The following is a 12,500-nucleotide window of genomic DNA, read 5'->3' as shown; positions in this document are numbered from 1 at the left end:
AAAATCCGGTCATATACGTCCCCAGTGCCCTCGTAACTTTAAACCCAATAAAGCTATTGCTTCTAAAGTAAATTTTGTGTTTGAAGCAGAACTTGTACCTCCAAACAGCCTGTCTGATCCTAATGGAAGACTTTGTGAAAAACCGGCTCGAGTAGTTCTGGACACGGGTTGCTCTAGTGTAATAGTAAACGAAAAATTGGTACCATCTAGATTCAGGCTTAACCAAGTTGCTAAGGTGTACGATTTCCTCGGTGTCCCGAGTGTGTTTCCAAAAGTGAGATGTCTGATACAAAGCAAATTCTTTACTGGTTGGATCAATGCCATCGCAGCTCCTATTAAGTTTGCCGATGTTTTAATTGGTCTCATCCCTGGCGTTAGATTCCCATATGGTAACGACTCACAGCATGATACAGTCACTAATAACGTAAAGGCACATAACAATTGTCAGGCAATACACAAGAAAACCCTTCTAATTCAATTTCTGATTTTAAAGATGAAAATACTGGTGTTAAGCTTGCGGAACTAGCCCTTAACGTTCAAACTCGCTCTTCGAAAGGGAATATATCTAAATCTGCAACTCTTTCCTGTCCTGATTTCCTGAATAGGAGTATCACTAAAGATGATATTGTTAAAGAACAACAGTCTTGTAACAGTCTGAAATCTATAAGAGACAAAATTGCGAATGGTGAATCTGTTAAGAGTAAGAGTCGCTCTGTCAATTACCAGATGATTGATGGATTGATTTACAGAGTTTGTGTAGCCAGTCAGAATGAGTATGAAATAGGAGGGAAACAGTTGGTGGTGCCCGTGAAATATCGCAGTGATGTAATGCACCTTGCTCACGATGCCCTTGTAGCTGGCCACTTCTCACACCGTAAGACATCTAGTAAAATTTTTGATCACTTCTTTTGGCCTGGTGCCGGGGCCGACATTAAAAGGTTTTGCCGTTCGTGCCCTAAATGCCAGAAATTTTCAGCCAGAGGCAGCGTAAGGAAGGTACCAATGAAGAACATCCCCGCCATATCAGTGCCATTCTCTCGTGTAGCGATAGATATTGTTGGTCCAGTCACGCCAAGTTCAGAAAGGGGACATAAATATATTCTCACTTTAATAGATTACGCCACTAGATACCCTGAGGCGGTACCGCTTAAGAATATAGACACCATAACTGTTGCCGAAGCTTTAGTCGAAATATTCTCTCGCATTGGCATACCGAAGGAAATAATGTCTGATCGCGGCTCCCAGTTTAAATCTGATCTAATGAGCGAAATTCATCGTTTGCTCTCTGTGAAAGCCTTGTATACGTCACCATACCACGCATGTTGTAATGGCGCCGTTGAAAGGCTTAATGGTGTTTTAAAATCCATCATCAAAAAGCTTTGCTCAGAACATCCGAAAGACTGGGATCGGTACATCCCCGCAGCATTATTTGCTTACCGCGAGACGCCTAACGACAGCTTAAAGTTTTCCCCTTTTGAACTTTTATACGGGCGTAAGGTACGTGGTCCATTGAGTATACTACACGAGCTATGGTCAAATGATGGCATTGATAACGAGGTAAAAACAACCTACCAGTACGTCCTTGACCTCCGTTCTCGATTAGAGGAAACAGCCAAACTAGCTGCATCATATGCTGAAATAAGCTGTAGAAATTACAAAGCATACTATGACAAAAAGACTAAAGTACGTAAATTATATGTCGGAGATGAAGTGTTAGTTTTGTTGCCTACATGTAGCAATAAATTAGTGATGCAGTGGCGTGGACCGTACCCTGTAATCAGGTGTCATGAAAATGGTGTTGACTATGTTGTGAAGATGCAGGGGAAGGAGAAACTCTATCATATAAATATGTTAAAAAAATATTTTAGACGTGAAATGACTAAAATGAAACCTGAATGTAATATAGCCCAAATTTGTGTTGAAGATGAATTGCTAGTGGACGGAACATGCGAACCTGTTTACTTTGATGCAATTACCAATCATAGAGATAAACCTAATATCAGTGATAAGTTATCTCCGATTCAGACTGAAGAAATGCATACTTTGCTAAAGCGTTTCAAAGATGTAATCTGTGATAAGCCAGGGATAACTTCATCAATAGAGCACAATATTAAGTTGACATCTGATGTCCCTGTGCACAAGAAACCATATCCTATCCCTCATCATTTAAGTCATGAGTTCAATAGGGAGGTGGATAAGATGTTAGAACTCGGTGTTATAGAACCCTCAGAGTCCCCATATTGCTCACCGGTAGTTCTGGTTAAGAAGGTTGATGGGACATGGCGAGTTTGTATTGACTTCCGGGCCATTAATAATATATCTGAGTTTGACGCCGAACCCATGCCCACTACTGAAGATGCTCTGAAATAAATTTGCAAATGATGTATATTTCAGTGAATTAGATTTGTGCAAGGGTTACTGGCAAATCCCCTTGTCAAAACCATGTAGAATTTACACTTCTTTCGCCACTCACAGAGGATTAATGCAGTGGAAGGTAATGCCGTTTGGATTGAAAACTGCGTGTGCAACGTTTATTAGATTGATGCGTAAGGTTTTACGTGGTTTATCCAATACGGATTGTTACTTTGACAATATTGTAGTGCATAATAGTGACTGGAATGAACATTTGCACGGTGTGAAACAAGTGCTGACTAGACTAAGAGATCACGGACTGACTGTTAGTCCTTCTAAATGTTTCTTTGGTTATCCAAAAATTAAATACCTAGGTGTATTGCTGGGCCATAACTATATCACCCCACTTGACGAAAAGGTGAAAGCTATTAACGCTATGCCCTTACCTACAACAAAAAAACAACTCAGATCCTTTCTTGGTACTACAGGTTATTATATCAGTAAGTTTGTACAAAATTATGCGAGTACTGCAGCTCCCTCAGTGAAATGCTGAAAAAGTATAGCAGTAACAAACTTGATTGGAAGCAGCATCAGACTGACAGCTTCAATTCTTTAAAATGTTCTTTAATGTCTAACCCAATACTTTGCTTGCCAGATATGTCTAAAATTTTCTATCTTCGTACAGATGCCAGTGACACAGGGGTAGGAGCAGTACTCTTGCAAGATGTGAATGGTTGTAAGATGCCCATTGCCTATGCAAATGGGAAATTGCTTGACCGTGAGGTAAACTATGCAACCATCGAGAAAGAGTGCCTGGCCATTGTATGGGCCATAGAAAAATTCAGAGTTTACCTGTATGGCAAGGAGTTTATCCTACAAACAGACCAGAAACCTTTATCTTATCTCTTCAGTATGAAGAATTCAAACGGTATGCTAATGCGCTGGGCTTTGGCATTGCAATGCTATTCTTTCTCAATTAAATATATACGGGGCAAAGATAATGTTGGAGCTGACTTCTTAAGTCGCTGCCCTATATAGATTTGTAAATATTGTAACGCCACCAACTGTAAAAGTTAAAATCCTCGATTATTAACTTAAATAGGGGGCATTGTCGGTGGATTTGTCGTATATGCATATCATGTACGGGGTGAAATGCCGAACTAACCATAGAATGCTTAACGAGCTTACGCAAACGAGCATGCGTAGCCAGACTTTTTCGGGTAAGGTTAGATGCCTGAGGGTAATTGGGAAGTGACCTCACACCTTCTAAACAAGGGTGAGTCCTCACTCGCCTTCCACCCACCACTCTCGTGAGTTGTCTCCTCAAGGAGAGGAATTTTCTTTTGTTAAATGTGTATAAATATAATTGTATGTGCTAAGTTAATCTGAATAACTTTACATTGAACTTTATTATATTTGTTTAATTTGTAAACTATTTTCAGCCTTTTTTTTGTATATACATCATCTGGAAAAACATAACAAAAGCTACTCGCAGTTTCTGAAGAATCACGCCGAACTGCAGTAACCATCCAATGTCAAACTTGTATTCAGTGTCAATATATATTTTTTCTTATTTGTTATAATAAATCTCTATTATACTCCAAGCACTTTCCTTTGCCATAAGAATAAGATAAATATCCAATACAAATAATCATTAATTTAAATGAAAAGAATAAACAAACATGAAAAATGAAATGGAAAAGAACATAATACAGATTTTCTTAAACTTCATCAATTATAAGTGTGTAAGATACATATGCACAGAAAAAAAAAATCAATAGTTAAGAAACCTACTACAAGTGGCGCAGTGAGTAGGATAATCAAATTCTTGTGGCAATATAAAGATCTTGGTTGAAATACTATTCTTTGAAATAGTCCTGTTAATTGGGCAACTCTAAAACCTGTATTAATGATTTTAAAATTTCCAGACTAGTATGTCCATAACGTGTGAAGGTGTTTCCTGGTGTAAAGCTTACGATAGTGGTGTGGTGAGTAAAATTATTGTAAACCCCAGGCAGGCATCTGAAAGGGAGATTAAGGTGAGGTGGAATTCTTTTCTTTTTTTTTCTTCTGTGTCGTGGCAAAGTTGTACTCAGTTAAGTTAATCTATAACGGGCCGTTCTTTTCACTTTGCACACTGTGGCAACAGACACTGGAAGTTGTATCTCGCTTCATTTACACATTACTTGCATTACGGATAAGGAATTATTGCTTACGGTTCCTCGTAATTGGGCGATCAGTTGTCGACATATAACTGTTAATGTTGGAACTGTGGTACGTCATATTTTAGAACTTTTTTCTAGTTCTTGGGGGTTTGAATAAATTCTCTTAATCTCCCAACGATATTTGATAATTTATTAGGTTTTAAAAAGCCTTGTAATCCCATTAGATACGTTTTCGAATAAGATATAATGGCAGAACTCCTAGAAATCTTGGAAAGAGCTCGAGCACTTGGTTTAAGTGGCGAAGCTGCAGAAAAGCTAATTGTAAAGGAACAGGAGATGTTAAAGGAAAGAGCTGATAGAGAAGAGAGGGTAGCAGATCGGGAACTAAGGGAACTAGAATTAGAGACCGCTGAATCAGACAAACAGCGCGCTGAAGCAGAGAAACAACGCGCGCATGAATTGCTACTCGCGCAATCAAACTTGAATAAAATTCAAGAAGTCTCGAGTAATAAGACAAATTTACCATATTTTGAAGGTCTTAGGCTGCCTATTTTTACTGATGAAGATGACGAATTGGATAGTTATTTACAACGATTCGAAAGATTAGCAGAGATTCACAAGTGGAAGAGGGAAGACTATCACGTGTACTTGGGTTCGTGCTTGCGAGGTCGCGCGTTGAAGGTGTACACATCTTTACCAGACGAAAGTATTAAGGACTACAATAAACTGAAAGACGCTTTGCTAAAGGCTTACACTATAGATGCCGATTCATACCGCCGTAAATTTAGAGAAAGTAAAATCAAAGATAGAGAGAGCTACGTTCAGCTTATCGTAAGGATGAAACTTAATTTAGAAAGATGGCTAAGCATGAGTAAAGTTCCTAAAGATTACGAATCCTTGTGTGATTTTCTTATTACTGACCAACTCCTTATGAACTGTGGTTATGACCTTAGGGTATTCTTGAAAGAGCGTGGCTTTAGTGATTCACATGACATGGCAGAAGCGGCAGATCGCTATCGTGGCGCGCATAACTATCGAGAAATTAAGTCCCGCGCGTCCGTCAAACCTGCAATCCCAAGGGAAAATACAGAAGTGAAGTGTCACGGCTGCGGAAAATCCGGTCATATACGTCCCCAGTGCCCTCGTAACTTTAAACCCAATAAAGCTATTGCTTCTAAAGTAAATTTTGTGTTTGAAGCAGAACTTGTACCTCCAAACAGCCTGTCTGATCCTAATGGAAGACTTTGTGAAAAACCGGCTCGAGTAGTTCTGGACACGGGTTGCTCTAGTGTAATAGTAAACGAAAAATTGGTACCATCTAGATTCAGGCTTAACCAAGTTGCTAAGGTGTACGATTTCCTCGGTGTCCCGAGTGTGTTTCCAAAAGTGAGATGTCTGATACAAAGCAAATTCTTTACTGGTTGGATCAATGCCATCGCAGCTCCTATTAAGTTTGCCGATGTTTTAATTGGTCTCATCCCTGGCGTTAGATTCCCATATGGTAACGACTCACAGCATGATACAGTCACTAATAACGTAAAGGCACATAACAATTGTCAGGCAATACACAAGAAAACCCTTCTAATTCAATTTCTGATTTTAAAGATGAAAATACTGGTGTTAAGCTTGCGGAACTAGCCCTTAACGTTCAAACTCGCTCTTCGAAAGGGAATATATCTAAATCTGCAACTCTTTCCTGTCCTGATTTCCTGAATAGGAGTATCACTAAAGATGATATTGTTAAAGAACAACAGTCTTGTAACAGTCTGAAATCTATAAGAGACAAAATTGCGAATGGTGAATCTGTTAAGAGTAAGAGTCGCTCTGTCAATTACCAGATGATTGATGGATTGATTTACAGAGTTTGTGTAGCCAGTCAGAATGAGTATGAAATAGGAGGAAACAGTTGGTGGTGCCCGTGAAATATCGCAGTGATGTAATGCACCTTGCTCACGATGCCCTTGTAGCTGGCCACTTCTCACACCGTAAGACATCTAGTAAAATTTTTGATCACTTCTTTTGGCCTGGTGCCGGGGCCGACATTAAAAGGTTTTGCCGTTCGTGCCCTAAATGCCAGAAATTTTCAGCCAGAGGCAGCGTAAGGAAGGTACCAATGAAGAACATCCCCGCCATATCAGTGCCATTCTCTCGTGTAGCGATAGATATTGTTGGTCCAGTCACGCCAAGTTCAGAAAGGGGACATAAATATATTCTCACTTTAATAGATTACGCCACTAGATACCCTGAGGCGGTACCGCTTAAGAATATAGACACCATAACTGTTGCCGAAGCTTTAGTCGAAATATTCTCTCGCATTGGCATACCGAAGGAAATAATGTCTGATCGCGGCTCCCAGTTTAAATCTGATCTAATGAGCGAAATTCATCGTTTGCTCTCTGTGAAAGCCTTGTATACGTCACCATACCACGCATGTTGTAATGGCGCCGTTGAAAGGCTTAATGGTGTTTTAAAATCCATCATCAAAAAGCTTTGCTCAGAACATCCGAAAGACTGGGATCGGTACATCCCCGCAGCATTATTTGCTTACCGCGAGACGCCTAACGACAGCTTAAAGTTTTCCCCTTTTGAACTTTTATACGGGCGTAAGGTACGTGGTCCATTGAGTATACTACACGAGCTATGGTCAAATGATGGCATTGATAACGAGGTAAAAACAACCTACCAGTACGTCCTTGACCTCCGTTCTCGATTAGAGGAAACAGCCAAACTAGCTGCATCATATGCTGAAATAAGCTGTAGAAATTACAAAGCATACTATGACAAAAAGACTAAAGTACGTAAATTATATGTCGGAGATGAAGTGTTAGTTTTGTTGCCTACATGTAGCAATAAATTAGTGATGCAGTGGCGTGGACCGTACCCTGTAATCAGGTGTCATGAAAATGGTGTTGACTATGTTGTGAAGATGCAGGGGAAGGAGAAACTCTATCATATAAATATGTTAAAAAAATATTTTAGACGTGAAATGACTAAAATGAAACCTGAATGTAATATAGCCCAAATTTGTGTTGAAGATGAATTGCTAGTGGACGGAACATGCGAACCTGTTTACTTTGATGCAATTACCAATCATAGAGATAAACCTAATATCAGTGATAAGTTATCTCCGATTCAGACTGAAGAAATGCATACTTTGCTAAAGCGTTTCAAAGATGTAATCTGTGATAAGCCAGGGATAACTTCATCAATAGAGCACAATATTAAGTTGACATCTGATGTCCCTGTGCACAAGAAACCATATCCTATCCCTCATCATTTAAGTCATGAGTTCAATAGGGAGGTGGATAAGATGTTAGAACTCGGTGTTATAGAACCCTCAGAGTCCCCATATTGCTCACCGTAGTTCTGGTTAAGAAGGTTGATGGGACATGGCGAGTTTGTATTGACTTCCGGGCCATTAATAATATATCTGAGTTTGACGCCGAACCCATGCCCACTACTGAAGATGCTCTGAATAAATTTGCAAATGATGTATATTTCAGTGAATTAGATTTGTGCAAGGGTTACTGGCAAATCCCCTTGTCAAAACCATGTAGAATTTACACTTCTTTCGCCACTCACAGAGGATTAATGCAGTGGAAGGTAATGCCGTTTGGATTGAAAACTGCGTGTGCAACGTTTATTAGATTGATGCGTAAGGTTTTACGTGGTTTATCCAATACGGATTGTTACTTTGACAATATTGTAGTGCATAATAGTGACTGAATGAACATTTGCACGGTGTGAAACAAGTGCTGACTAGACTAAGAGATCACGGACTGACTGTTAGTCCTTCTAAATGTTTCTTTGGTTATCCAAAAATTAAATACCTAGGTGTATTGCTGGGCCATAACTATATCACCCCACTTGACGAAAAGGTGAAAGCTATTAACGCTATGCCCTTACCTACAACAAAAAAACAACTCAGATCCTTTCTTGTACTACAGGTTATTATATGAAGTTTGTACAAAATTATGCGAGTACTGCAGCTCCCCTCAGTGAAATGCTGAAAAAGTATAGCAGTAACAAACTTGATTGGAAGCAGCATCAGACTGACAGCTTCAATTCTTTAAAATGTTCTTTAATGTCTAACCCAATACTTTGCTTGCCAGATATGTCTAAAATTTTCTATCTTCGTACAGATGCCAGTGACACAGGAGCAGTACTCTTGCAAGATGTGAATGGTTGTAAGATGCCCATTGCCTATGCAAATGGGAAATTGCTTGACCGTGAGGTAAACTATGCAACCATCGAGAAAGAGTGCCTGGCCATTGTATGGGCCATAGAAAAATTCAGAGTTTACCTGTATGGCAAGGAGTTTATCCTACAAACAGACCAGAAACCTTTATCTTATCTCTTCAGTATGAAGAATTCAAACGGTATGCTAATGCTGGGCTTTGGCATTGCAATGCTATTCTTTCTCAATTAAATATATACGGGGCAAAGATAATGTTGGAGCTGACTTCTTAAGTCGCTGCCCTATGTAGATTTGTAAATATTGTAACGCCACCAACTGTAAAAGTTAAAATCCTCGATTATTAACTTAAATAGGGGGCATTGTCGGTGGATTTGTCGTATATGCATATCATATACGGGGTAAAATGCCGAACTAACCATAGAATGCTTACGAGCTTACGCAAACTAGCACGCGTGGCCAGACTTTTTCGGGTAAGGTTAGATGCCTGAGGGTAATTGGGAAGTGACGTCACACCTTGCAGACGAGGGTGAGTCCTCACTCGCCTTCCACCCACCACTCTCGTGAGTTGTCTCCTCAAGGAGAGGAATTTTCTTTTGTTAAATGTGTATAAATGTAATTGTATGTGCTAAGATAATCTGAATAACTATACATTGAACTTTATTATATTGTTTTAATTGTAAACTATTTTCAGCCTTTTTTTTGTATATACATCATCTGAAAAACATAACAAAAGCTACTCGCAGTTTCTGAAGAATCACGCCGAACTGCAGTAATCATCCAATGTCAAAATTGTATTCAGTGTCAATATATATTTTTCTTTTATTTGTTATAATAAATCTCTATTATACTCCAAGCACTTTCCTTTGCCATAAGAATAAGATAAATATCCAGTACAAATAATCATTAATTTAAATGAAAAGAATAAACAAACATGAAAAATGAAATGGAAAAGAACATAATACAGATTTTCTTAAACTTCATCAATTATAAGTGTGTAAGATACATATGCACAGAAAAAAAATATCAATAGTTAAGAAACCTACTACAAGTGGCGCAGTGAGTAGGATATTCATCAAATTCTTGTGGCAATATAAAGATCTCGGTTGAAATACTACTTTTGAAATAGCCTTGTTCATTGGGCAACTCTAAAACCTGTATTAATGATTTTAAAATTTCCAGACTAGTATGTCCATAACGTGTGAAGGTGTTTCCTGGTGTAAAGCTTACGATAGTGGTGTGGTGAGTAAAATTATTGTAAACCCCAGGCATCTGAAAGGGAGATTAAGGTGAGGTGGAATTATTTTCTTTTTTTTCTTCTGTGTCGTGGCAAAGTTGTACTCAGTTAAGTTAATCTATAACGGGCCGTTCTTTTCACTTTGCATACTGCGGCAACAGACACTGGAAGTTGTATCTCGCTTCATTTACACATTACTTGCATTACGGATAAGGAACTATTCCTTACGGTTCCTCGTAATTGGGCGATCAGTTGTCGACATATAACTGTTAATGTTGGAACTGTGGTACGTCATATTTTAGAACTTTTTTCTAGTTCTTGGGGGTTTGAATAAATTCTCTTAATCTCCCAACGATATTTGATAATTTATTAGGTTGTGAAAATGCTTGTAATCCCATTAGATACGTTTTCGAATAAGATATAATGGCAGAACTCCTAGAAATCTTGGAAAGAGCTCGAGCACTTGGTTTAAGTGGCGAAGCTGCAGAAAAGCTAATTGTAAAGGAACAGGAGATGTTAAAGGAAAGAGCTGATAGAGAAGAGAGGGTAGCAGATCGGGAACTAAGGAAACTAGAATTAGAGACCGCTGAATCAGACAAACAGCGCGCTGAAGCAGAGAAACAACGCGCGCATGAATTGCTACTCGCGCAATCAAACTTGAATAAAATTCAAGAAGTCTCGAGTAATAAGACAAATTTACCATATTTTGAAGGTCTTAGGCTGCCTATTTTTACTGATGAAGATGACGAATTGGATAGTTATTTACAACGATTCGAAAGATTAGCAGAGATTCACAAGTGGAAGAGGGAAGACTATCACGTGTACTTGGGTTCGTGCTTGCGAGGTCGCGCGTTGAAGGTGTACACATCTTTACCAGACGAAAGTATTAAGGACTACAATAAACTGAAAGACGCTTTGCTAAAGGCTTACACTATAGATGCCGATTCATACCGCCGTAAATTTAGAGAAAGTAAAATCAAAGATAGAGAGAGCTACGTTCAGCTTATCGTAAGGATGAAACTTAATTTAGAAAGATGGCTAAGCATGAGTAAAGTTCCTAAAGATTACGAATCCTTGTGTGATTTTCTTATTACTGACCAACTCCTTATGAACTGTGGTTATGACCTTAGGGTATTCTTGAAAGAGCGTGGCTTTAGTGATTCACATGACATGGCAGAAGCGGCAGATCGCTATCGTGGCGCGCATAACTATCGAGAAATTAAGTCCCGCGCGTCCGTCAAACCTGCAATCCCAAGGGAAAATACAGAAGTGAAGTGTCACGGCTGCGGAAAATCCGGTCATATACGTCCCCAGTGCCCTCGTAACTTTAAACCCAATAAAGCTAGTGCTTCTAAAGTAAATTTTGTGTTTGAAGCAGAACTTGTACCTCCAAACAGCCTGTCTGATCCTAATGGAAGACTTTGTGAAAAACCGGCTCGAGTAGTTCTGGACACGGGTTGCTCTAGTGTAATAGTAAACGAAAAATTGGTACCATCTAGTTTCAGGCTTAACCAAGTTGCTAAGGTGTACGATTTCCTCGGTGTCCCGAGTGTGTTTCCTAAAGTGAGATGTCTTATACAAAGCAAATTCTTTACTGGTTGGATCAATGCCATCGCAGCTCCTATTAAGTTTGCCGATATTTTAATTGGTCTCATTCCTGGCGTTAGATTCCCATATGGTAACGACTCACAGCATGATACAGTCACTAATAACGTAAAGGCACATAACAATTGTCAGGCAATACACAAGAAAACCCTTCTAATTCAATTTCTGATTGTAAAGATGAAAATACTGGTGTTAAGCTTGCGGAACTAGCCCTTAACGTTCAAACTCGCTCTTCGAAAGGGAATCTATCTAAATCTGCAACTCTTTCCTGTCCTGATTTCCTGAATAGGAGTATCACTAAAGATGATATTGTTAAAGAACAACAGTCTTGTAACAGTCTGAAATCTATAAGAGACAAAATTGCGAATGGTGAATCTGTTAAGAGTAAGAGTCGCTCTGTCAATTACCAGATGATTGATGGATTGATTTACAGAGTTTGTGTAGCCAGTCAGAATGAGTATGAAATAGGAGGGAAACAGTTGGTGGTGCCCGTGAAAATATCGCAGTGATGTAATGCACCTTGCTCACGATGCCCTTGTAGCTGGCCACTTCTCACACCGTAAGACATCTAGTAAAATTTTTGATCACTTCTTTGGCCTGGTGCCGGGGCCGACATTAAAAGGTTTTGCCGTTCGTGCCCTAAATGCCAGAAATTTTCAGCCAGAGGCAGCGTAAGAAGGTACCAATGAAGAACATCCCCGCCATATCAGTGCCATTTTCTCGTGTAGCGATAGTTATTGTTGGTCCAGTCACGCCTAGTTCAGGAAGGGGACATAAATATATTCTCACTTTAATAGATTACGCCACTAGATACCCTGAGGCGGTACCGCTTAAGAATATAGACACCATAACTGTTGCCGAAGCTTTAGTCGAAATATTCTCTCGCATTGGCATACCGAAGGAAATAATGTCTGATCGCGGCTCCCAGTTTAAATCTGATCTAATG

The 12,500-nt window shown here is 39.3% G+C and overlaps 3 protein-coding genes across 3 annotated transcripts in view; all 3 read left to right on the top strand.

The window, feature by feature from the left end:
• Positions 1-2,370, top strand: part of LOC147466947 (uncharacterized) — a 3,235-nt gene extending 865 nt beyond the window's left edge. The window contains exons 2-3 of the mRNA XM_086534085.1: positions 1-389; positions 494-2,370. The exon at positions 1-389 is cut by the window's left edge and continues 570 nt beyond it. Coding sequence (XP_086390211.1) covers positions 1-389; positions 494-2,370 — 2,266 coding nt within the window. The remainder of the gene's footprint in view (positions 390-493) is intronic.
• A 2,337-nt stretch (positions 2,371-4,707) lies between these two features.
• LOC147466946 (uncharacterized) lies at positions 4,708-10,215 on the top strand. Its single transcript, XM_086534084.1, has 8 exons — positions 4,708-6,018; positions 6,123-6,329; positions 6,485-7,798; positions 7,882-8,070; positions 8,465-8,896; positions 9,163-9,185; positions 9,895-9,954; positions 10,111-10,215. Exons 1-8 carry the CDS (start codon positions 4,764-4,766, stop codon positions 10,213-10,215), a joined length of 3,585 nt encoding a protein of 1,194 aa, XP_086390210.1. The 5' UTR covers positions 4,708-4,763.
• Positions 10,216-10,343: 128 nt separating this feature from the next.
• Positions 10,344-12,229, top strand: LOC147466945 (uncharacterized). The gene is made up of 3 exons (XM_086534083.1): positions 10,344-11,627; positions 11,732-11,938; positions 12,096-12,229. Exons 1-3 carry the CDS (start codon positions 10,373-10,375, stop codon positions 12,227-12,229), a joined length of 1,596 nt encoding a protein of 531 aa, XP_086390209.1. The 5' UTR covers positions 10,344-10,372.
• The last annotated feature ends 271 nt before the right edge of the window (positions 12,230-12,500 follow it).

Source organism: Penaeus japonicus, unplaced genomic scaffold, assembly GCF_977035675.1.
Source record: "Penaeus japonicus unplaced genomic scaffold, GWHDUDI00000001_assembly GWHDUDI00000040, whole genome shotgun sequence".
In the NCBI taxonomy this organism is placed as follows: Eukaryota; Metazoa; Arthropoda; class Malacostraca; order Decapoda; family Penaeidae; genus Penaeus; species Penaeus japonicus.
This window is presented reverse-complemented; position numbering and strand designations above follow the sequence as displayed.